The 25,496-nt window shown below is 37.1% G+C and overlaps 2 protein-coding genes and 1 non-coding gene across 4 annotated transcripts; all 3 read right to left on the reverse strand.

Moving 5' to 3' along the window:
• Positions 1 to 123: 123 nt before the first annotated feature.
• kpna4 (karyopherin alpha 4 (importin alpha 3)) lies at positions 124 to 12,839 on the reverse strand. 2 transcript variants are annotated; one of them, XM_065281703.1, is made up of 17 exons: positions 12,624 to 12,839; positions 9,866 to 9,910; positions 8,415 to 8,504; positions 8,285 to 8,311; positions 7,195 to 7,247; positions 6,878 to 6,973; positions 6,711 to 6,796; positions 6,295 to 6,381; positions 5,918 to 6,087; positions 5,592 to 5,636; positions 5,382 to 5,513; positions 5,020 to 5,148; positions 4,428 to 4,532; positions 4,237 to 4,308; positions 3,993 to 4,155; positions 3,807 to 3,901; positions 124 to 1,949 (listed from the first exon to the last, which is right to left on the reverse strand). In XM_065281703.1, the coding sequence occupies exons 1-17, from the start codon at positions 12,690 to 12,692 to the stop codon at positions 1,851 to 1,853; spliced, it is 1,563 nt and encodes a 520-aa protein (XP_065137775.1). In that variant the 5' UTR covers positions 12,693 to 12,839; the 3' UTR covers positions 124 to 1,850. The 2 variants fall into 2 exon arrangements, with proteins under 2 accessions (XP_065137775.1, XP_065137773.1); XM_065281701.1 differs by having other exon boundaries at positions 8,285 to 8,314; positions 12,624 to 12,838.
• On the reverse strand, positions 4,604 to 4,954 carry LOC135771988 (small Cajal body-specific RNA 7). Its single transcript, XR_010543189.1, has one exon.
• A 2,297-nt stretch (positions 12,840 to 15,136) lies between the features above and the next one.
• On the reverse strand, positions 15,137 to 24,706 carry ppm1lb (protein phosphatase, Mg2+/Mn2+ dependent, 1Lb). Its single transcript, XM_065281705.2, has 4 exons — positions 23,992 to 24,706; positions 19,759 to 19,933; positions 18,571 to 18,732; positions 15,137 to 17,041 (listed from the first exon to the last, which is right to left on the reverse strand). The coding sequence occupies exons 1-4, from the start codon at positions 24,373 to 24,375 to the stop codon at positions 16,692 to 16,694; spliced, it is 1,071 nt and encodes a 356-aa protein (XP_065137777.1). The 5' UTR covers positions 24,376 to 24,706; the 3' UTR covers positions 15,137 to 16,691.
• Between the last annotated feature and the right edge of the window lie 790 nt (positions 24,707 to 25,496).

Genomic DNA, 25,496 nt, shown 5'->3' on the forward strand with positions numbered 1-25,496 from the left:
TCTCATGTTTTTGCATCTCAGTGCTTGAAGTATGCAAATATAAAGCCTGGAATTCTCTCAGATCTACATTGGGCTTTGCTGTGCTTGTCACTCAAACACACAGAAATCAGAGTCATGGAGAGGTGAAATGGACATGTTTGAATATTTATTTGAATAGGTACAGAGCCTGTAGTCTATGTCCAACAGGAGATGTATACCATCTATTTTTTCTTCTTTGAAACTACGTATTTGCAAACAAGGAATGCTGTGGGGGAGTAAATCAAACCGAATATAGCCATCAAGAGTTTATGCAAACAGAAAGACGGCCAATTAAAGAAACTGAGGATTGTAAACCAGTGTTGGGAAACAAGCATTCATTCCTATATCCGTCCGTGCACAGCACACAGTCTGCAGAGAAACTAAAAGACTTCAATCTCAGATAGATCTCACTGCTTTAATGGAGCTCAACACATCTACAAATCAAGATCTAGTCTGGGTTAGCACTACACATAGAGGTTGAGAATGCTGGCATGTTTATACACCACTTATTTGCAAAATGGTGAAGAATTGCTTGTCGTCAGGGGCCAGAAGTGGGTGGAGACATAAAATTACAGAAACAGCACAGCAGGTTATCTTAAAAAAAAAAAAAAACCTTACACTTAAACTAAAACTCACTAAAATGACCTATGCTGTAGTTAAGCACATGCAAAGGATATGTCTGAAATCTGTCACACATAAAATCTGTGTAATACATCCCCTCATAATCATGTGACGGCTCAAAACCACCCACGGATCTAAGAACAGAAAAGTAAAACCTTGGATAATGACCATGAATATCATAAATGTACAACAGCCCAAGATTGTGCAAAGTTACAACAGTGCACAACGTGTATTATATGCATTTACACACCAGCACTGAAAAACTAAAAAGGAAATAAAAGTCAAAACAGGGGGAAGACAAGAAAAGTAAAGAAATGCACACTGGGGCCATTCGACTGATCTTCAAAAATCCAGTGTCATCAATAGCAAACAAACAAAAGGGGAAACTCAAATGCAATTGTCTTCTTTAGATCATCAATATCAAGTCATTCCATTGAAGGTGATTATTGAACTCTTCCAGGCCAATTCATATTTTCCCACCAAATTATCCCAGATTAAGTCACCTTCCATACGCACTGTTGGATTTTTTTGTTGTCGACCGCATCGTTGCGGCGTTACATTCAGTCCTGCATTTCTCCAGCCAGTCAGTCAAGCGCACACACACCGTTTCACGTCCATTCACTTGCGCACACGGTTGGACCGCAGGCGTGCAGGGAGAGGTCTGCAGTCCGCCGGATCCGTCTCCAGAGCTGAAGATGAACGGACCCCAGGATCAGGGGCCGTTCAAACACACGCATACACAAACATACATACTTACATAGATGCATACATACATCACACACACATCCGGGCCACCTCTGAAGTGTGCTCACGTGTCTTCTTTATTCTTGCCTAATGTGTGATATCTTCCTTATTCCCATTGGTTTGATTTTGGTTTGTCGAAAAGACACGGCAGATAGTTTTAGTGAAGGTCGCTCTCTCAGAGCACGTTCGGTCTGATGGTCGTGTTTTGAAACGCAGTAGTCACCCACTCACTCGCACTCGCATCCACTCAAAGCCATCTCAAACGTCATATGGAGCGCTTCCTTCGGAAAGCCAAAGGAACTCCGCTCAATTTCTCTTGGATTAGATGCAGCCGTGGATCCCATCAGCCAAGCACAACGGATCTCATTTATCCTCACACGCTCTCTCGCTCGCTTTCTCTCGTAATTATTTTTTATGTTGAACAGAGTGCTGCGCCACAAACAAAACTCCACATTTCGTGTCACCTTCTAGAACTGGAATCCTTCCGCTGGCACGTTGGTTGAGGAATTGAACCCGTACGTTCCCCCCTGGATGGCCTCGGGAACAAGGTTTGAGTCCTCATCGATCTGAAAGAGATGTGGGAATGAGCAGTCAGGATTAGAGTCAAAAAGGAAAAGGCTGGAGGTCAACTACTGTCATCGCTAGAAACAGCTCAATATACTTGAGATTATCTGTAAACCACTTAAACAATGGAAGAAGGGAATGTTCAGGAGTAGTAAAGATCACCCAGACCCGAGCTAACACAAGGTCATCTGCATCCATCAATTCAAGACCGTATAACTGCACTACTTTCCATGCTTTCACATCTTAAAGGTGACATAGAATGATTGAGTGGAGTATTTATCCTTGTTCTGTGATGTGACCTATAGACAAAAATTGTTTGTTTGGGTCTGTAATGCCTTAGAAGCTTCCTAAAAACCTTTCTCAGATAGCTCTATTAGGGTGGGGGATTTTAAAAAAGTGGTTTTGCACCTATTTGGCTCCCCCTACTGGCTTAACTTGCAATCTCATTACTGATTGGCTGACTTTGCTGCCACTCAAAAAATGTAGCCAGTTATTTTAAAGTGGAGGGGCAGTGAGATGCCTGTGATGTCATAAGCATCAGTTTTTCAGATTGGGCCGTTTTCTGGCTAACATTTCAAAAAGAAGAATTTCTATGAGACTGAGATGTTTAGCATGTTTAGCACTTTTTGTATGTTTGTGAATGTGGGTAGACTACCATTATTCAACAAAGACAAGGTAAAAATGGTTTTTCATTCTCTGTCCCCTTTAAGGTTTTAAGATTATAAAAAAACATGTAAAAATTTCCACAAGCCTTTGACTAATAGTGTGTTACATAATGTAGCAGGCTTACTTTTCACAAAACAACCCATCAAACTCGCTCTTGAAATATTGAGCTTTATAGGTGTACATACGGAAAAATGTGTGAATTTGACCTACTGTACATGTAAGGGCACGCTCACATTATCCCAACCAAACCACACCTGAGGACATTTGACCCCCCTTAAAGCCTGGTTGGTTTGACTAGTGTGATCACTCTGTACTTGGTTAATCGCACCCTGGCCGGCTAATGACAAAAGCATGCCCGGGCTCGGATCGCTCAAAGTACAGTGTGAGTGCATGCTTCTGGAGGAGTAGGGAGGGGGGACAATTGCAGTTGGGCACGGTTCGGTTGATTAAGGTATGATAGGAGTGTGCCTTAAAACCAGGAGTGAATACATTTGCTGGGAGAAGTTTGTCTCTTTGTCCCCTGTGTGTCCCGTGTGGGGTGCCCCATGGCTCCATTTTGGGGCCTATTTTGTTTTCTCTATAAATACATCCTTTAGGATCTATTCATAGAAATTATAATATTGGATTACACGGTTTTGCAAATAACAAACAATTATATCTGCCCTTGAAACACCCAAACGCGATAGCGCCACTTTTGTGTTGTCTTGTTGAAATTAAAGCCTGGGTGACCATTTATTTTCTGAAATTTAAAATATGACTGAAGATTGTTTAAACCAGCGGGTGCTTGTAGGGATCTCGATCTGGATTTGGGCATTTTAAAATCACTTGTGAAGCACTCAATAAAAAACTTGGTTGTTTTAATGTATAATGATTTTAAAAATGGACAACCCGGTTAATTAGGCCTAAACTTTGGAATAGTTTGCCGTTACATGTTAAAAAGGCCCAAAACGTACCATCTTTAAGTCCAGTTTAAAAACCCATTTCTGTAGCTTGGAGTTTAACTCTGCATGAGAGCGTCTGTTCCTTATTTTGTTTGTATTTTATTTATCTTACATTTTTTTAATTATTCTATATTGTATTGCCCATGGTTGTACCGCACTTGCTGTTTTTAAAAAGTGCTTTATAAATAAAGTTTGATTTGAAACAGTTTGAGCTGACTGCTGTGTGTATAACAGCTGAACCATCAGACTTACATCATCAGATGAGAAGAACTGATCGATGATTTCATAAGCCAGTTTGTAGATGTCCTCATTCTCATGATTCTGTAGCTGTTCGATCTTCTCCAAACCTGAGCAGATGAAAACAAACAACACACAAGCGTGAGTGAAATTGATTGATCACATGTCAGATCTGCAGTAAGTGTTCGGCTGTATTCTCACCTCCACACTCCTCTATGAGGTTAGCGATGGTCTCTGCTTCTTCATCAGCCATCTTAAGTATATTACTGAGCCCATCCAAAACCACCTGAACCACCTGAGCATCCTTCACTGTCAGCAGATTACAGAAGGGAGGAATCACCTGCTGCTGAATCAGGTACGCCACCTACAGAACAAGAGGGGAATTACATCTGAATCCTAACTCTATTTACAGAAACCTGTGTGTGCACATATATATAAAACACACCTGATCCTTCCTGCCACTGATGGTCAGGTTACTGATGGCCCATGCTGCCTCTTTCTGAGTGCCAAAATCACCCTGCAAGATATACAAAACACATCATTACAATTATAACTCAGCTCTCTGGTCTGTAAAAACACGAGATCCTCATTGGAGAACCGTTATGCTTCATTGGAGAGCTGAAGGTCATCGCTCACCTTATCCAGCAGCTGTATAATCATGGGCACCAGGTTAGCATCAATTACCGCCTGAACCTGTTGCTGGTTCCCTGCCGTGATGTTGGACAGGAACCACACAGCCTCCTGCAATAGAAAAACACATAATGTGAATCACAGCAGAGTAGGTGAGGAGAATGCAGTGAGAGCGAGACGGGTCGGATCAGACCACGGGGCGTGTAAAGGGTCACAGGCCCGGTCGAGATCGTGGCACTGACGGCTGAGGGTCAGAATGATACAGAGGCTCTAATCATCGGCTAGACCGCAAAGAAGCCTCAGTGTGAGTGAGCGGCTGCCTCAGATGCACTCCTGTATCAGCAGTGACCTATGACCTTTGACACCCTGACCCATCAGACACACACAGACACACACAGACACACACACACACACATTACTCTAGTTAAAGTATTACATAATTAAACATTACATCTACATCTATGTATTACAGTTGCTGTAACCAATCACGCATCACTCACACCAGTGCCACGCCTCTGTTTTCATCATATCCAATAAGTGAGTGACTAAAGTCAAGTCTTATTGATCTGTGAGTGTTACATTAAGGATCAGGATGTACCTTGTTGATCTTCTCTTTGGGGTGTGTAAGCAGAGCAGGAAAGTGACCCAGCGCATCACAGTTCAACACAACCTGAGTTTGTTCATCAGTTCCTGTCACAATGTTTCCCACAGCTCGCAACGCTGCAGTCTGAAAACAAAGACAGACAAATGATTAAATAAATCATGATTACAGAAATCAATTGTGAAATCGCTGAAAGTTATTTAACATTAAATGTATTTTTATATTGCCAAACGCTGCAGCCAATCACAGGAATTTTACAGCTGATCGGTCTAGAGTCACTTTTATGACCTTCACCAATGGTGACTCTATTCTGACCTGTTACACTGAACATGTGTTTAATGTGAATGTAAAAGTCATACCTGAACTTTAACCTCCTGGTGGCTGAGTAAGGGGACGAGGTACGGTACAATCCCAGAGTCTATGACCATTTGAATCTGCTCATTCCCAGCATCAGTCAGGTATGACAGAGCCCAAACAGTGTCTACCAGAATCTAAAGACAACAAAAACCCATCAGTCATCACAACATGTGTCATTATAATCTTTGTTTGTGTATGTGTCCAGCACTTACATTGACATCAGTGTGGTGAATCAGTACACACAGCGCAGGAAGAATCTGTGAGGAAACAACATCACAATAATAAATAATGAGCTTTCACATCTGTTAATCTGATCAACTGACTTTAACATCTATTTTCTTACATGGTGTTCAAGTCTCACAACATTTAATCTATAAACTCTTAGAAAAGATATTGTTCTTCAGAAGATACAAGCTAATGTTGGCCTGCTGTCCTATAAACGTAGCAAGGCTTGGTACAGCAACACAATTTAAAAACACTAAAATTCATCTTGGATGCCCATATGTATCTAAACATATCAATTCAAACAAATCCGTACCTCCTGAATGGTCTCCATGGGTGGTGGAGGGTCCTTGTGACGACACAGGTTAACCATAACCCAGGTGACATTGCGGAGGAAAGTGATGGGTATGGATGGACTGATGAAGGACAGCAGAGGTTTGACCACTCCCAGACTGATGACATAATCTCTGCACTGTGGACCATCACCTGCAACATCACCAAAACACACTTTTACTCCATACGATCTCATCAATAACACATTCAACAAACACATCTACACTTTCTTTAAATCACAAACGAGCTACAGAAACAGTGATACATATATAAACAGCAGTTCATGTGTCTCGGACGTAATTCAAGTGTGATGATAAACATGCGTGTGCGAGACTGCAGCAGTGTAGACAGAGCACTCACCGATGATGTTACCTAAAGCCCAGACAGCCTGTTCACATACATTCTGATGAGGTGACTGCAGCAGTCGCAGGAACAGAGGAACTGCATCTACATGAACACAAAACCACATGATGCATTTTCATTTATGTATAGATTTCACAACATATATATATAAGCGTTTGACTGTTGTTGTAATTAGCCTCTATTAGTCTCAAGTCAGCTGCCTTAGGTTTTGGACACAGCAATAGTTGCATCCAGAACCAGATATCAATCGCATAGGGTTCTCACTCATACTCAACAAAAACAAGTTTGTTTAAAAAGTCGCGATATGAATTGATTAATAAATAAAACAGGAAATTCTTCTCTACTATACGCAACAACAGCTTTATGGAAACAACAACTCTACACATTAAAGAGTACATATAGCATGGACATACTTGACTGGACCACAGCCTGCGTCTGCTCAGATGTGCCTGAAGCGATGTTGGTCAAAGCCCAGGCTGCTTCAAACTGAAGAGAAGGACTGCACAAAACAAAAACATTAGGATACGCACTCAACAAGAGATCCGGGCGAGGACACCTGAACATCGCACACGTCTCTTACTTGTCATCTCGGTCCAGACAGTGCACCAGGATGGGCAGGATACCAGACTTGATCAGGTCATCTATTGGAGGGTTACGGTCACTCGAAAGCAGCTTCCTAAAAAAATGATTTAAAATAACTTATAAAATACCAATAGTCTTTCACAGGATTTAATTTGACATCAAATGGCACTAGAAGTTAATGCTCCTCAATGTTGTAAAACCCACAGGGTTTCAAAACATGCACAACCTTAACACAAGTGACTGGTAAACTTTACAGCTCTTACAAAACACTCGACAGGAGTTATATAACACCATGATGAGGATGATGTTACTCACCGTGCCGCCTGTACAGCACTCAGCTGAATGCCCTGGTTATCACTGGTTGCGTTCTACAAACAAACACAAAACAATGATATTATATCATATACACATTAAAGAGACACTCCACTTTTTTGAAAATATGCTCATTTTCCAGCTCCCCTAGAGTTAAACATTTGATTTTTACCGTTTTGGAATGCATTCAGCCGATCTCCGGGTCTGGCCCTAGCACTTTTAGCATAATCCATTGAATCTGATTAGACCATTAGCATTGCGCTAAAAAATAACCAAAGAGTTTGGATATTTATCCTATTTAAAACTTGACTCTTCTGTAGCTTCATTGTGTACTTAGACCGACGGAAAATTAAAAGTTGTGATTTTCTAGACAGATATGGCTAGGACTATACTCTCATTCTGGCGTAATAATCAAGGACTTTGCTGCTGTAACATGACTACAGGAGGTGGAATGATATTACGAAGCAGCCGAAAATAGTCCCCTTAGTAACTTTCAATGGCAGGGTACCATTTTCGGGCAGTGTGTAATATCACTACACCTGCTGCAGCCATTGGTTATTTTTAGCGCGATGCTAATGGTCTAATCAGATTCAATGGATTATGCTAAGCTATGCTAAAAGTGGAGTTGTGTCTTAACTTTTGGGTGGTTTTGGGATACTTTTTTTTTAAATTATCTCACCTAAATGTTTCTCAGTCAGTGTATTTGTCTTTACAATGGTATAATGTTGTTGCACACTAGCTTAAACACAGCACAAGGAAGTTTTAAGCAAATGTATGTCAATACATGCAAAGACGGGACATTTTGACATTATTTTGTGTGCAGGATTCAAGAAATGAAACAAAATAATCCTGCAAATTTTTTTTAACTAAATTTAAGTTCCCTGTAATAGGCAACTTTGCGTTTTTCCAAATTCCCAGTTTATTCCCATGGAAAGTTTCCAGCCTTGAAAATTCCAATTCATCAAATGTCTCTAAAGAGTAACACCAAATAAGAGGCTATATGAACAATCTTATTTTATTTACAACACATTTTGAGATTATTTCCTCCATTTCTCAGTCAGACATCTGTTTATTGTGATGCGGTTTGACTCACCTGCACTATGGCTTCAAGAGAGGTGTTCTGCTATTGGGTAAAAGCAAACAAAGATCAAGATTATTGAAAGCTCAAAGGCTTCATAGAAACACTATAACAATAATCCATAAAGATCTGCAAATGAACTTACTGATCTGAAATCTCCATCAGCATCAGAATCATCACAGATATCTTCATGCGGTACGTTCCTCCTCTTCAGCAGGTGCTCATCTCTTTTATTCTACAGCACACAGGTACGTGACATACACTTATGAGTATTTGTTTACATCTGTAGATTTTAATTCATGCATCACAGAGCTTAACACTAAATCCACACTTCATAACTTTGAACTTGTGTGCACTGTACTCTTTGGTTTTCTGGAATAGCTGCATTGGTTGCTACAGAAATGATGTTGCATTTAAGTGTGCTCAAATTCATGAGGCACTGCGCAGACTGACCAGATTGTGACATCGCAGTACCACAGTTTCTCTTAGTACTTTAAATATTATGCCCATTTTTACAAGATGTCCTTACACCTTGTAAAAGTGGATTTTGCATAAAAGGTGCCCTTTAATGTCATACCGATCTGTCTGCACAGCGTTACATGAAGTCAAACACTTAACTCTTTCCCGGCCAGCATTTTTTTAAAAAGTTGTCACATTATGTTGACTTATTTTAAGATGTAAAAGGAGTCTTTAGTGTCCCCAGAGTGCTTATGTGAAGTTTTAGCTCAAAATACCCCACATATAACAAGTTAAAAATGGCACTTTGTAGGTGTGAGCAAAAATGTGTCGTTTTTGGGTGTGTCCTTTAAAATACAAATGAGCTGATAAAATGCAAACACTGATCACCATAATGGCGATTTGTTGAAATTGAAACTCAACTGTGTTTTCTCTCTCTGCACTAAATGGCAGTGACGTGGTTGGATAGTGCAGATTAAGGGCCAGTATTATTATAATAAAACTTGCTTTCTACATTACTGAACATTTTTGCAAACATGCTTGCAGAAAATGGTTTACAAAAACTAAGTTACTGTGTTGATCTTTTTCACATTTTCTAGGTTGATAGAAGGACTGGGGACCCAATTATAGCTCTTAAACATGAAAAAAAATTACACTACACTACTGACTGCTTTACCTATAAAGATCATTCATACAGACAAAATTCCCACTTATTCAAAACATAAGAGTTGACTCAAATGTAACATGTCGCTCCTCTCGTTCTTTCTGTCGACCTCTGGACATCAATCTAGATATCAAACTAATCTATAATCCTCACTGTCTGCTCGCATCTCAGATATACACAAGCTACATGACTGAGACACTCTATGACAGATGACTCAACTAGTGACGAACTAACTACAGACTACTTACTAACTTAAAAGCATCAAAGCACGCAAACAAGAGTCACTTACAATGGTATGTGATGTGTGACATCTTTATCTATTTAACATAATTCCAATTTGTTGTAAAATATTAGTAGTAACACAATCATTATTACTAATTACTACAGTGGTTATAAACAATACCAGGCTGTGATATCTTACATCGATACACAATTAAAGCTATAATATGTTGATGAATGGACAGGTCTTTTATTACCTTTCTGAGTTCAACCACCACTTCTGTTCGCTGTCTTCTCATCGTCTGTACAAAAGAAATCACAGTTATTATTATCGTCTTTATTGTTAATCTCTGAATTACTGTCAGTTTAATACAAACTCATCTGTACAGCTGCAAAAAAAATTAAGAGGCCACTCCAGTTTGCCTATAATCATCATTTCTAGATGCATTTTAACCACTTCAGTCCAGTGTCTGTTGAATTTCAACGAAGGCAAACCTCAGAAGTGACAAAGTCAGCCAACAGCAATGTAAAAGACTGAAAGCATGACAAGACCCATTAAAGAAGTGAAAAAAATATTTTTCTTAAAATACACAAAAACATTAGTATTTTGTTGTTAAGAAATGAATTTGAACTTGTTTTCTCTGTAGCAGGGGTGTCAAACATAAAGGGGTTCAGAACATGGCATGCAAAGGTGTCCAATTCAGCCCTCGCATGATGATTTATTAAATTATATTTTTAAAATGTTATGGCTGGTCAGGACTCTTTTACAAACGTCTAGAAATGAGATTAGCAACTGCCCCAAAACTTGTGATGTTGATCTGGCGGTCGAAGAAATGTAAGGAAGCGTGATTTACAAATCTAGCACATTCTTTGTTAAATGACATTTACAATATATTTTAAACAAATTTAAGTAATTACGTATGATTTGGGCATTATTTGGCAACACAGAGAGCATAAGGTATAATTCTGTTAATATAACATACAGATGACGTTAAATTAAGACTTTTCAACCCAAGACCTGTGAGGTTTTACAGATGTGAATTTGTACAGTAGGAGTATGTTAATGTTTCTGAGGCCTTATGAAATGTAGTTTTCAGAGCCGTGTTTTTTTTTTAGTTTTCTTGCTAATTATTTTGTAGTATGTTTAGTTAATATTAACACAATTATCAGCACAATAAGGTTTGAAAAAGTTATCCGTCCCTCACGTGGTGATCTTATTTACAATCCAGCCCTCAGCTTAAAATGAATTTGATTCCCCTCCTCTGCAGTATTAAAGATTGGAAAACACTGCATCTTTTTTGTAAATAAATGTACATAAAAACATTATTTGTATTAAGAATTTGGTAGAAATGTTGTGGGAAGTCATCAATTTTTATTTTACTTAAACTAGGGATGCATAACGATTAATTGCAATTAATCTATAGGTTTTTGTTTGTGAACTGTGTGTAATAATTATGTATAAATAAATATGCACACATGCATGTATAATTTTAAGAAAAATATATATTTATGTATTACTTATTTATATTTATATATAATATAAATTATATGTAAATATGCAAATGTATATACACATGTAAACATTTATTAAATATATACATGCATGTGTGTGCATTTATCTGTACAAAGTTATTATACACAGTTCACACACATATGATGTAAACAAAAACTTTTATTCTGCTATAGATTAATCGCGTTATGCATCCCTAACTCAAACCTATAATAGTAAAAGGGACCATTGTAATCATCTCTTAATTTTATTGGTGGCTTTATATCTTACAATGACTGTAATAACCATTTTATATGTTAATTTGAGATCATTTCACTCGCAGAGTTTACCATGAGCTTTTCCTTACTACAGAATTAATTTATGTACAGCTTTCTCAGAATTTATACATTTTATGTTAGTTTTTACTTTTTAGCACCATTATATATACACATTACACTTAATGTATTTTATGCATTAGTGTTCAGGGCTTTAAAAATCTTTTGGCAAATGCATTTCCATGAAATTCTCAGTTCATTTAACTAGATAAATCACCCACAAAACATGACCTGCAGCTGATGGAACACAACTATTAACTTATATACATTTAATTTCAACAAGGTTTTGAAGTTTGGAAAACAGTTTTTACATTTCCAGATGTATCGAATCAATTTTTTTACTAAACAAACGCTAGTGTTCAAGACATTAGAGAGATGCAGGAGATACATGTGAATCATTTTTTGTTTGTTTTATAACAGTATGATACACCTTAGTCTACTTGAAAATCACATAATGTACAGCTCATCCACTTCTAACATTCACTTTAGTGTTACCAATACTCAACATTAAATGAAGCCATAAAAATTATAAATCTAAACAAACAAATGTATACAGAAGAACGCTTGTGTCGGTATGTGGCTTGTTTTGTTCTGTATATGTGATCTAACGTTAGTTTAACTAGTTAGCTAGTTGCTAACACTAGTATAGCAGTGGAGATGACTATACTGACCGACAGAAAATAGTTTATAAATAACGGCTCGGAATTTTTCATACACGCATACATTTCCGCCAAACAAATTATATAAAACACGATGTGGATGTTTAAAATGTGTTTTGATGTAGCAGGCCAGCAGTTAGCATGTATGCTAACACTGGCAGGATGTTTTCCTGTAAGGGCCTGAACCCGAGGCATTTACACTTTTACAACTGTACGACGTCTTTTACTCAACAAATATTACTGTTGTACATTAAACACACTTTATTTACGTGTCGTGATGAGTGTTATCTCGATGCTAACGGTATACGGAGGTAAGGGCACGATCAGTTAGCAGCACAGCTAACATCGTCATTTCACCCGTTTGTACGATTTACCGCATATATTCTCAAACAGACACACAAACGTCAACAAGTTTTAGTCAGAAAAGCCGATGTTATGAGATCATAACCCCGGTGTGTATGAACAAACGCTTATTTAGTGAATTTGGTGTAAAAGTGATCGACGTCACAGCAGCGCGCGTGAGTGACTTTACCTCCAGATCGCGCCCTTTATTCTTGAAGTTCTTCAGCCGCTGCTTGTCCAGTTTCTCGCTGTCGCTCATTTTGTCGCTGGTTCTTTATATCACAGTATAATCTTTATATGTTTGTCACTTTCTTGTAGTAAACGTTTCTTGCGCAGCTCCCGTAGATACCGGACTATTTAATGCTAATGAAAGCGCGGTGTATGCTGGGATTGCCGGTGAACGGGCACCGCCTCGCGCTGGGGAGGGGGGACATCCTGGCAAAGTCAGTAAGTTATACTTGTCCCGTCTGTTCTCTTTTGCATCTGTCAAAAAGTTTATAATGATGGAATGTTGTTCTTTAATACGAGTCATAAACCAAATATTATTTCACTATATTAAATTAAGAGAACAGTTTTTATACATTTGTATTACTCAGGGACGGATTATGACTTCAAAATGCCCCGGGGCGCTAGAAAGAATATTAGAAAACATTTGAATCTGTAAAATATATATTTTTTAGCTTATGACACAGACATCTGACGCATAGTAGAGATGGTTTGAATATTCAAAACCCTCTTTACTTTCACTTTCTATAACTGTGAATGAGCAGCTAACGAAAATAACAGGTGGGGCCTTAAATCCATTGCTATGCAGACGTACGGTACCTTACATTTCGACATCACTAATCCGGTGGTAAAAAAATATGCATTTATTGTTACTATTGTTCTCTATAAATAAATAAATCAAATAATAATAAAATAATTAAAAACAATTTGTTAAAAAATAATCTGATTGGACTGACAATGCAAGTGCATAAGCTACTAAAATCTGATTTATAAAAAATATATATCTCTCATTTTAGATATACACACTATTGAAATGGCTATGCTTTTATTCTTAATGGATGGTATTTTATAGACATTTAATCAACTTTATTAAAGTGTGTAAGATTTCACAGTTGTTCAGTCAAAAATGAAAATGTTTTGTGAGAATTCTGTCAGAGAAGAAAATTCCAGTGCACATTTATAGACAATTTTAAATGTGTACATAAAATTATTTACTGTCCATCTTTCCTATAGGTTGAAGATAAAATCTTGCATTCCTGAAATAATAAAAGAAAAAAGAATGGAAAGACGGTTGTGCCCACCATCACTTTTTCTCTTTTGCCTAAATTGATTATTTTTAAATAAAAAATGCCATAGAAAGAAAATTACCCCATGATTTGCTCACCCTCTCAAGCCACCCGAGATAAATATATGTCCGTCTTTCAGATGAACACAGTTTCAGTTATTTTAGAAAATGTCGGTTCCTGACGTTGAAGTTCAAAAAATGTGCATGCATCCTTCACAAAAGTAATCCACACAGCTCCAGGTGGGTAAATAAAGGCCTTCTGTGGGTAATTGATGCAATTTTGTAAGAACAATATCCATATTTAAGTAAGGAATAATTGATGACGGGCCGTTGAATTATATATAAGTATGGGTAATGCGTAGCGGAGTGCCGTTACACCTTGGGTGTGCATTATTTTCAAATAATTAAATGGACCGGAGTCAATTATTCCCCTAATACCACGGTTACCACAGACATTGCTCTCGTGGTTATTTTAAAGGGACACTCCACTTTTTTTTCAGCTCCCCTAGAGTTAAACATTTAATTTTTTACCGTTTTGCAATCCATTCAACTGATCGCTGGGTCCGGGGTACCACTTTTAGCATAGCTTAGCATAATCCATTGAATCTAGAGTTTTAAATAGGAAAAATATAAAAACTCTTTAGTTATTTTTTAGCGTGATGCTAATGGTCTATTCAGATTCAATGGATTATGCTAACCTATGCTAAAAGTGGTACAGCCAGACCCGGAAATCAGCTGAATGGATTCCAAAAAATTAAATAAATTTTTTAACTCTAGGCAAGCTAGAACATTTGCCTATTTAAAAAAAAATTGAGTGTCCTTATAAGACATTTGACAGGTCTGGTGTGCGTTTATCAAAATCTTTCTATAATAAATGAAAGCAGTGCTGACGTGTGCACGCGCGAGACGGCCGTGGAAAAAAACCACCCCTACTGTAGGCCTGCCTATGTTGCCCTGGATGCAAGGAATGCTTATGGGAGTTGTAGTTTCCCAGTGTCATATAACACATTGTTTGGCATTTCGCATAACTTAAAAAAAAAACTACAATAAAAATTCAACCTGCCAAAGTGGCTAGTGGGATTGGCTGTCTTACCTGCAACAGCCGAAAACTACTCGCATTTGGCGGGTGTTAATGTCAAGCCCTGATATCGCCCCTTAATCTGCATCCAACCACAGCACTGCTATTTATTGCAGATATAAGCTCATTTGCATTTAAGAATAAACACCCCAAAACAGCACATCTGCAATGTGGAAATTTTAAAATCCTATAATAAATTATCTATATTGTATTTTCAGCAAAAAAAAAGTCACATACATACTCTGGGGACACCAAAGATTTATTTGACATCTTAAAAAAGTCTTGTGAAATGTCCCCTTTAAACCCAACATTTTATCAGAATAATGCAATTATGTTCTAGCAAAACAGATCAGATATATAGACAGATAGTAGATTTCATCACTATTATTTTAATTACTCTCAATTAATTTGAACTTTTTTACAGTTTCTGAAATGCAACAAAAACAATACAAATGTACTTCTTTCATTCTTCAACACAATCAGCATTGGAATAAGAATTTTTCAAAACTGTCTGAAAACAAATTTCAATTTCTATTGTTCTGAATGTGTTATATTATTTATTTAATATAAACATTCATTTTGTTATTCCTGTCTCAATGAAATGTCAGTATTTAAAATACAATAATATTTAATGTGCATATGACACACTGAACTCCCTCAACACAAATGCTGGATCACGACACAAGTTTGGCAAATAATTCATAAACATTAAACTACAATAAGGCAACATACTTCCATTAAAATCTTTCTATAATCATTTTCAATCAAGTGACAAATCAGATATGCCTGAAATATCGCAAAGTGTTTCATTAAAGATGCGTGTAGAAATGGTGTGTTTTTATGAACAGAACTGATGTTGTAATGGAATAATAGTTTGTATTTGTTTAAAGTTGGTTCAACTTAAAATAACACCTAAAAAAAAATTAAGTTAAAAATGAACATTAGTTACACTTTAGGTGACAAAGGTTTGTTAAATAAACTTACCAGATGAAATAATTTTTTTAGGTTGAACCCACTTTTCACTTTTTATATTGTACAGAGGTAGCAGAGGCACACACTTCACCTCACACTTTCCCTTTTTCACTCAATGCCTCACTTAATGAAGTGTTTTGAATAAACTGTTGGGTATTGCTGACATTGGTTAAACTCCACAGGTGAATTGGTCATGTGTAGCCACACCACTATACTGTAAGAAGGCATTCGTGACTTTTGTGGCGGAGTGCGTTGATTGATGCCACGGGTGTTTGTACAGAAACTGTGATACAGAGGTAGTGATAAAAATTATGTGCAAAAATCTACTTGTGGTGGTCAATTTTGATTTTGTGACTGACTGAGACAAATAAATGAATGTATGGGAAACACTGTATTCCAACGATGCTCTGTTGCTCGTGTTTTGTATGATGTTACAGCAGTAGGCAGTGCATAAATAATATAACACGCCTATAATCCCACCCACTCCAAAGCGGTACTCTACTCAATGGAAAAGCAGACCAAGCCCAAGTAAGGCGAAACGAGTCAAAGTGCATGGTACCGATCCAGACAATGGAAAAGCAGCCATAAAGAACACAAATAACCTGACGTCACCCCATGGGTAATAGGAACTGCTTTTTACGAATTTTTGGGGGGGACTGTATTGTCTGTGTTAGAACCTGACAGATATGGATCCTATAAATCTTCCCTGCAAAAGAGAAGCATAAAGATTGCCGAAAATTTAATAGGGATTTGTGTACATTTGTACATCAATGTAAATACAAACAATTGCTCCAAAAATACAGTTGACAGTGTTAACATATGGCATTTAACTTATGCATAATGTGAATTACTTTCAATTATTCATTCATAAAAATACTTGTTTACTTTAAGTTTTACATTTGAGAGTTGATTCATCTTCACTGGCCAGCAGCTTTAGAGCGTCTTTTTTTTAACTTTACCACCATCACGGTGATATTGTCAGGACAGCCACGATAAAACGACTGAAGGACGATGCTCTTAGCACCAAAATGCGGCTCGTTGAGACGTTCTTTAATGAAATGTACAGCTTCCTCGTTGCTAAAGGTGTCCCAAAGCCCGTCTGATGCCAAAATAATAAACTGAGGCTGCAGTTTGTCAAGGTCAAATGTCAGTACATCAGGGTCAGGGATTAACATGTTCAGTTTCTTAAATGGATAATCCCCAAGTGAACGAGACATGGCTAGAATGCCCTGCACACGCCATGATCCATTGAAACTAATGAAGCCACCTAAAGAAGAGAAAACAGAAACACTCACATGAAAATGGCTGCAGTAGTACAGGAGCATTATAAGAGTACTGCAGGAGTAAAGGAAGAGATCTGCACTATTATTGTATCAGTATTATCACATTACTGCATGGTTACTGCATGAGTACTTGACCCGTACTTTAAGATTACTGCATGAGTACTGCCTTAATACTGTACCAGTATTACAAAATTACTGCACGAGTACCGCACTAGTACTGTATTAGTACTACAAGATTACTGCACAAGTACTGTACCAGTATTACAAAATTACTGCACGAGTACCGCACTAGTACTGTACCAGTACTACAAGATTACTGCACGAGTACTGTACCAGTATTACAAGATTACTGCACTAGTATTACAAGATTACTGCATGTGTACTGCAAGAGCACTGCACAAGTACTGTGAAAATACTACATGAGTACAGCAAAAATATTGCATGAGTACTCTGGGAATACTACATGAGTACTGCAGAAGTACTGGACGAGTACTGCGAGAATACTACATGAGTACTGCAAGAGTACTCTGTGAATACTACATGAGTACTGCAGAAGTACTGCGAGAATACTACATGAGTACTCTGTGAATACTACACGAGTACTGCATGAGTACTCTGTGAATACTACGAGTACTGTAGAAGAACTGCGAGAATACTACATGAGTACTGCATGAGTACTCTGGGAATACTACATGAGTACTGCAGAAGAACTGTGAGAATACTACATGAGTACTGCATGAGTGCTGGATTAGTACTCCGGGAATACAACATGAGTACTGGAGAAGAACTGTGAGAATACTACGAGTACTGCATGACTACTCTGGGAATACTACATGAGTAGTGCAGATGGTCTTCGAGAATACTACATGAGTACTGCATGAGTGCTGGATTAGGACTCCTGGAATACTACTTGAGTACTGCAGAAGAACTGTTTAAAAAGATCTCACACTAACTGCTTCTTATTTTCTAGTTTCAAAAGAAAATCCCAGTTTTCAGGAAACATTAGCATTATTATCATCTGACCCTAAACCAGACATCTGAGCCTATTTGTAATGAAAATTTTAGATGTGAAAATTGTGCTCAATTAAGAATTTCTATAAAACAAGCCTACCCTGCCCTGCAAATATTAAAAGTCAGAGTACTCATTCACAGTGCATTCTTTAATTTAGTAACTTTTAGCAGTGAAAAGTTTAAAATGTGATTCACTCGTTTAGGGGTGGTTTCCCGGACAGAGATTAAACTAGTCCTAGACTAAAATAAAATTAAGAGCTGTCAAACTGAAAACAACTTGCACATACATATCTTAAAATAAATCAATCCCTTATGTTTTGCCTCAAAATGCACCACATTAATGTTTTAATAAGGCATGTTTGTTAAAACTAGTTATATTTCCTAATTAAACTAAGGCCTAGTCCTGGTTTAAGCTAATCCCTGTCCAGGAAAACCACCCCATAGGCTATTAGTAATATTAATATCTCCTGCAGGTATGCGTGGAGTGACTGTGCAGACGCACCTGCTTTCTTGATCCTCTTTCTCTCTTTTAGCTGGTAAGGTTTGTGGTCATGTGACAGTGAGATGGCATTACCCTCTTTATCACACAACACGGCCCTTGAGTCGCCAACGTTAGCTACAGTCAGCTGCTTCTCAGACAGCAGAGCCACCAGACATGTAGTTCCTGATAAACAAAAATTTAGCAACCCATACAGTAAGAGAGTTTTCCACACACACATTATCCACTAAAAGACTGCTGATGATAAAAATGTATTAACAAAAAGCTTTGTCTGAGTGATATTGAATGAGCAAGCTAATCAAGGTCTTCATGATCACTAGAAAATCACAGGTGGATAAGTTTGATTAGGGTTGGACCTAAACTCTGTAGTGCTCCGGCCCTCCAGGGTAAGATTTGGGGAATCCTGCCATAGGACATTAATGTCACTTAATATGATAGATGATAAAAATTATCAAATTAAACCAAGACCTTACAGTTTACATGGAAATTATGTTTTTACAAGATTATTTGTTTATTCTTACAGCCATTCCAGCATCTATGGCTATATTCATGACGAGAACCGATTAATCTATGCATTCACAAGTTGATCAATACACACATTAGTGGACATCTTCAATTCACCTTACGTTTATGTTTTTGGACTGCGGGAGAAAACAGGTGTAAACTAAAGCTGACACAGGGAGAACATGCAAACTCCACAGAGAAAGACTGTGAGGCAACAGTGCTACCCAGTGACCCCCTGTGCTGCCCCCAAAGATTATTTAAAAACAGGAGCGTAACAAACATGGAGAATTTGCCGTAATATCAAGAATAGGAATAAAGCAAGCATAGAAAATCTGCAATAATACCATGCAATTTACCCAAGCAATGCATACTGAAAAGTGGATTTAAAAAGAAAATAGTTGTATCATTATAATAAAAGCTATGTTGACAAAATGTACAAACTCATAACGAATTTAATGTCAGCAGTCTCCCAGTAAACAAATCAACAGGACAACACCAGCAAGGAACCAAAACTCCATTGATGTGTAAATGCAGAATAAATGTGAATATGGTAGGTGATACCAATATATAGATAATTAAAAGCCATAAGTTTGGTCAAAATCACCACATGTTATTTCATAATTCAATTAACTACTAAAACTATAAAAAAAAGAATCCTGAATGAATTGATGTTCACTGTTTCATCACCTGCTTCATCATAGGAGGCTGAGAGTTTCTCCACAAGCTCTTTGTCCATGTTAAGTATGTGCTGCTTGAGGATTGACTGATGGTTCAGCAGGGTGTTCTCCTTCTGTCTCTCATACTGCTGGAGCTGTTTACTCAGGACCGCTGGAAGATGAGTCTGTACATACTCTGCTGCTGCCTGAGACACAGACACAGAAGTATTCAGCGCATATGGTTTTCAATCAACCAAAGGCAGCCTATTTCACTCCTGATCTCACTCCACGTCACACCCCTCCTGATTTTTCTCCATGTTACCCACTCCTGATCTCACCCCACATCACACCCTCCTGATCTCACTAGTGGTCCGTGAGGGTACTGCAGATGGTCCGTGTAAAGGCAAAATAAAATATTAAATAATATATATATTTTTAAGAATATGTATATAAAGAATATTGATATAAGAAAATGTATATAAATTTAAAATTAAATTGTCAAGTTATTGTGATTACTAAAATAGGCCAGTGGCGCTCGGCCGTGACATTCAAGTTCAGTGCCGTACAAAATGGATCGGTGGATAGCAACAGGTTCACTGAAAAGAAATAAAGAATTCATTAATTAATTCATTCATAGCCTTTATAGGCAATTTATATGAAACGGAATGTTTAAAAATGGAATGAATAAGGCCTGTTATTATTTTAATTTCCAGTTAGTTTCTTGATCTCGCGTTTCTGAAATGTTTTGCGGATGTGCTGTTAAGTGGACTTGTAAAACTCTGAAGATTAATAATCCCCTAAAATCGCCAAAGGTGTTGATATGTTGACTATATCCAAGTGTTCTTGTTATGGATTTCATTCTAATCCATTGCTATGGAAATAAGCCCGTTGTTCAAATAAACCAAGCCCTCGGGCGCTTGAGTAAATAAATAAATAAAAATATGTGGCAGCCGTTTTGTGCAGTAAACTTTTTTTTTAACAAACCTGTTGTACTGATGTGATGACCAGTTATAGTTTTAGTGCTAGTAAGCCTATTTAGATGTGCAGATTAATTCATGACTTTGTGTAGACATACGTATTATGAGTATTATGAGGTGGTCCCCGAAAATTCTTGATTACAAATATTGGTCCACACACACAAAAAGTTTGAAAACCCCTGTTTTAGAGTTTCTCCTAAATCAGCTACTAAAAGAGCTACTTTTAGCTTTAAGATGCTTTGTGAGTAGTACTGGCCCAGATCAACAAGGCCAATGGTTTTAAGACTTGGGACTCTCTGGGATTTTGGCACTTGCCCTGAACACAGACTTCTCATTGAGGGTTGGACCATATGCTTTTAAACTACGCTAAAACACACAGCTTGTTCAGGATCAGATCCTTACTGTTCATATGATTGTATTTATTACCATATGAGAGGCAAAATATATCCTCCATTAGGAATCTGCTGTAATAATTCCTGCTGTGTGTGACTTTTATCCTCTGACAACCTGATTTAAAACTTTTAAATCATCAGTGAGAAAATCATCCCAAGTCTAATCCAATCCAGTCACCAAACAGACACACAGGTACAGCTACTGTACAGACTGAAGGCAGAGAGTAGGAAAACTGGTGGTTCTTTATGTCAGCACATCAAACGGACGTCTCCGTCTGTCTCTCAAGAAAGCATTGTGAGATGTAAAAGTGCACAAAACTAGAATTTACTGTTATTCTGAGTTTATTTTGGTCACACAGATTTCTAGATGAATGCATAAAATGCATGTAAACCATCTGCAGCAGATGTTTGTGACCCTCTGCACATTTAGTAAAATTCCTTCAGACAGCCCCATCCAAACATGTGCTCTGCAGATACTTCAGAGAGGAGCTTTGCTTTTTATGGGAACTCATATAGGTCTTTTAAAGTAAAACAAAACGGGATAACCAAAGCTTTTCAAATGTGAATTTATGTGAAGAGCTCTGGTTAATACTGATGGTTTCTGTTTTTTTTTTTATCTTGTTTTTTTAAAGATTTTGTTAAAGAAGCTTCACGACAATGCCCATTGTGAAAAGCGTTATACAAATAAAATTAAACTGAAACTTAAAATTATTTTTTTTGCCTGTTATTCTATGAGGTTTGCCACAAATTTTTAAATAAACTTCTTGCAGAGTATGATATATTTAATGCAGTTGTGTACTTAAATTATCCCAAAAGTGCTTTCCCAGCGACGAATGTAGCAAACATATCAAATACGTCCAGTGGGATTTTTTTTATAGAAAGATTAAAAATATGAGAGAAATGCAGATAAATGTTTAAATGGGATGATAGCGGGATAGAAAGGTAAAGTATGGGAAAATCCTGGTAAAAGCAGGAGGTGCCACATGAATGGTTTTGCCGGAATGCTACAGAAGAACATTGCTAGGTAACAAGAATGTGAAAATTGATTTAATGATGTCATTTAAATTTAACAGCAATCAATGGCATGGCTGGTGCATTGAATTGTGGATGAAGGTGTGTGTCAGTTAGACCAACAAATGGTCATTTCACAACAGAATCGATTCATCCCAGTATTATACTGTAGGTGGTGATGATAAAGAATAAAAAAAACTTTCCAGCTTTCTCCGCCAGCGTTTTTTAAAAATGTTTCCAGCCAGTGGCAGCATTTTTGATGATTTTCACCAAAGTTTAATGCCTTTCAAAAAAAAATTCTTCTTTAAATATATAAACATATAATATATTAAATCAAAGAATATTTCATCCTATCTCAAATTGTTTTCTTTTTATCACCTCTCAAATATGGGTAGGTTTCTTCAAAAATACAAAAGTTTGAACAAAAAGCTGAGATAATTGCATTTTTGTAAAGGACTTTTGTCAGAGATCAGATTCAGAACGATGATCCAAGCATAAACAGAGTTTTTACTGTTTTTGGATCTGTAGATGCTTTAGTGTTTTTTAAGTTGAGTAAGAGCGCCACCTAGTGGATAGTAGCTAATCATGTTCACAGATGAGAAAATAAATGTATTTTTAATTAACTGTACCTTTGAACACATTATTTTATGCCATCGTAATGAATTAGCTGCAAGGCACAACAGCTGCAAGCTAGATGCTGTATAACCATCACCTACTGAAACTGAGGATAGCGCAGATATTAAGTCACTAAAAGGGCGACATTTACAAGGGAGACAAGGGATGATCAATAATTTTTAACTTTAGACTTTAAATGTTGATGTTAAATCCACTATTGTATTAACTATAATTGATCTACAATCCATACACAGTATTTCGTTCAATTAAATCAGAATAACAAAAAAAATATATAATCTACCATTATATAATCTGGTCAAGCTAGAAAATAATAATAGAATTATTTAAAATGAAGCAAGAATATCCTTTATTTTATTGTATAATTTATTCTTCAGCCATATGAACTGCACCTTGATTGAAACATGTTCTTTCAAGTTAAGCCAAAGAGGAATTCAGTTTAACATGATGCAATCGTGTTTAAGTAAGAAATAGCCACAATCACATTAAATCAACATGAATAGTTTATGTAAAGTGAACTGCACTTAAAAATCTTTTTTTTTTTTTGAGTGTAAGTAATCCCTTTACTTTACTTTTTCAAGGGAGAAAGCCATTAAATTACAGTAACTAATTACTTAGTAAGTAGTTACACCCAACACTGTGTGTATCATATGATTCATAAATCAGAATATAAACAAAACAATCATTACTAAAGGAGGAAGACCTCCATTGGTCTTACATTTTAGCCAACATCTGTTTATGCAGAAACATGCTGGCACATCACACTTTTATCAAGCTGATCTTGCATTTCATTTATTCATAATTTTTAAGACATTTATCCAATTGTAATACATTGTCATTAACCCAGTTTAGCAGAAAAAATAACATATTTGGTCAAATGCATGTGAGAAAGTGAAAATCAAGGCAAAATATTAAATCTGTTGGGTAATGCAAAATAATTTCAGTACTTGTCATAATATGAAAAACGTAATGTTACGTAGTGTTAAGTATATTATTATATTATTACTGGTTGATGAGTTTCAGAGTTGTCACCTAAATTGTTTCTTGTTATTGACATATAAAGTTGTTTCATGTAGTTTCACACAGTTGTCCCATATAAGCGATTATGTTTAAATGCACAAACAAACCAAAGTTCAGCACTAAATTGATTAAGATTTTAATATATTTTAATATTTTAGTACTTAATATTAAAGCATTAGTACTTCTAGTAAATGATTAGCACATATACCATGGTAAATCCAGATGAATTACCTCTCCTCCATGTCCATCAAAGATGCCAAAGATGTCTGGATGGCTTCTGTTGATGGTGTCAGTGAGAATATGAAACCTGTCCTCCATATGATCTCTCTTGCCCTGGATAGAGTACACGGCTGCGGTCGGACTCCTGAACTCCCATGTCCTGGACACCTTCCGTTCATCCACAACATCATCTCCATCAGTCGGCATCATCTTCATCTTACCCTTCATCACGTTCATGGATTGGACGATGGTCTTTACATCATCGGTGTGGAAGAGATAGCTCCACAGAGCGAGACTTATGCAGAGAAGCAGCAGGGTCTCGGGTCGCAGGAGCAGATATCTCATGATTCTCCACAGCACTGACAGCGGTCTCATGCTCTCTTCCAGCGTGCGCATGCGCACTGACAAACTGATGCTGCGCTAATGCATGCTCATCCACTGCGCTTCAAAAACACCTGCACACGATCACAAATAAATGCAACGCCTTCACATCTGATAAATACGGGCAATGGTTTTCTCTTGATCGTGAGCGAAAACCTAAATCGGCTAAACCGAGTTCGATGTGCACAGGTGTATGTGCGCGTGCTCGCGCTGAGATCAGTCCTCTGATTAAATGTCTGATTAGTATCTATTTAAATGTGTGAGAAAAATCAAATGTAAAACAGACAGAGTAACGGACAGTAAAGCTTTCCTGCTGCATTCTCACACACATCTGTCTGTCACACGTATTAAATAAACAGCTTGTCAAAATAAAAGTCTCCCCCCCAATAAAGTTCCAGTTTTGCATGAATAAAAACATTTTTATTTGTACACTGTAAAAATTATTATGTGATCAATTAAGTTATTGCAACATATGTTTATATACTCCAAATACCAGTACAGACAGCTTCATTTTGACTCGACAAAAAGAGTATTTTAGTGCCAAAACCAGCTCATAAATCTGTGAAAGTTTAGAAGCCCATATGGCAAAAAATATATTTTCAAATAAAATTTGAAATATATTTAAAAATAAACAAAAAATTGCCAAAAATATATGTGCTGAAGTATATTTTGAAATATGTTTACAAAATGTATTTGTCACCAATATATTATTTGGCCATTTTTTGTAAAGTTTGAAATATATTTTAAAATAAATATATTTTTAAGCATTTATATTCACGTCACATTGGAAGAAAAACGTTGTATGTTACAAACCTGTAAACATAACAGGTTTGAAAAGATTCAAAATATACTTATAAGGGGGCGTGCACACCAAAGCTTTTACGTGGATATTCTCAATTGTTTCCAATGGAAGCTCTGCGTTTTTCAAATAAGCCAGCAGCTAGCCGTTTTCTTCCACGCTGAAAACCGGCGCTCGGCGGTTTTTCCACGCTCAGTGCGGAGCGTCGAGAGTTGAAAAATATTTAACTTTGAGTGAAAAGTTCCGCTCGTCAATGTCAGTTCTCAAACGGCCGTCCAATCACAGTGGAGGAGGGGCGGGACACTACCACAGCTACCAAAGCGCCTAACTAAAGAAA

Source organism: Paramisgurnus dabryanus, chromosome 8, assembly GCF_030506205.2.
Source record: "Paramisgurnus dabryanus chromosome 8, PD_genome_1.1, whole genome shotgun sequence".
Lineage (NCBI taxonomy): Eukaryota > Metazoa > Chordata > Actinopteri > Cypriniformes > Cobitidae > Paramisgurnus > Paramisgurnus dabryanus.

Excerpts from the sequence above, each read along its gene's own strand:
- kpna4 (XM_065281701.1), bottom strand. The coding sequence starts at position 12,692 with ATGAGCGACAGCGAGAAACTGGACAAGCAGCGGCTGAAGAACTTCAAG. Across the intron at positions 8,505-9,865 it reads TGGTGGTTGAACTCAGAAAG|AATAAAAGAGATGAGCACCT; the intron begins GTAATAAAAGAC and ends TGTGTGCTGTAG. Across the intron at positions 7,248-8,284 it reads CTCTTGAAGCCATAGTGCAG|AACGCAACCAGTGATAACCA; the intron begins GTGAGTCAAACC and ends GTTTGTTTGTAG.
- ppm1lb (XM_065281705.2), bottom strand. The coding sequence starts at position 24,375 with ATGCGCACGCTGGAAGAGAGCATGAGACCGCTGTCAGTGCTGTGGAGA. Across the intron at positions 19,934-23,991 it reads TTGATGGACATGGAGGAGAG|GCAGCAGCAGAGTATGTACA; the intron begins GTAATTCATCTG and ends TCTGTGTCTCAG. Across the intron at positions 18,733-19,758 it reads AGCCTCCTATGATGAAGCAG|GAACTACATGTCTGGTGGCT; the intron begins GTGATGAAACAG and ends TTTGTTTATCAG.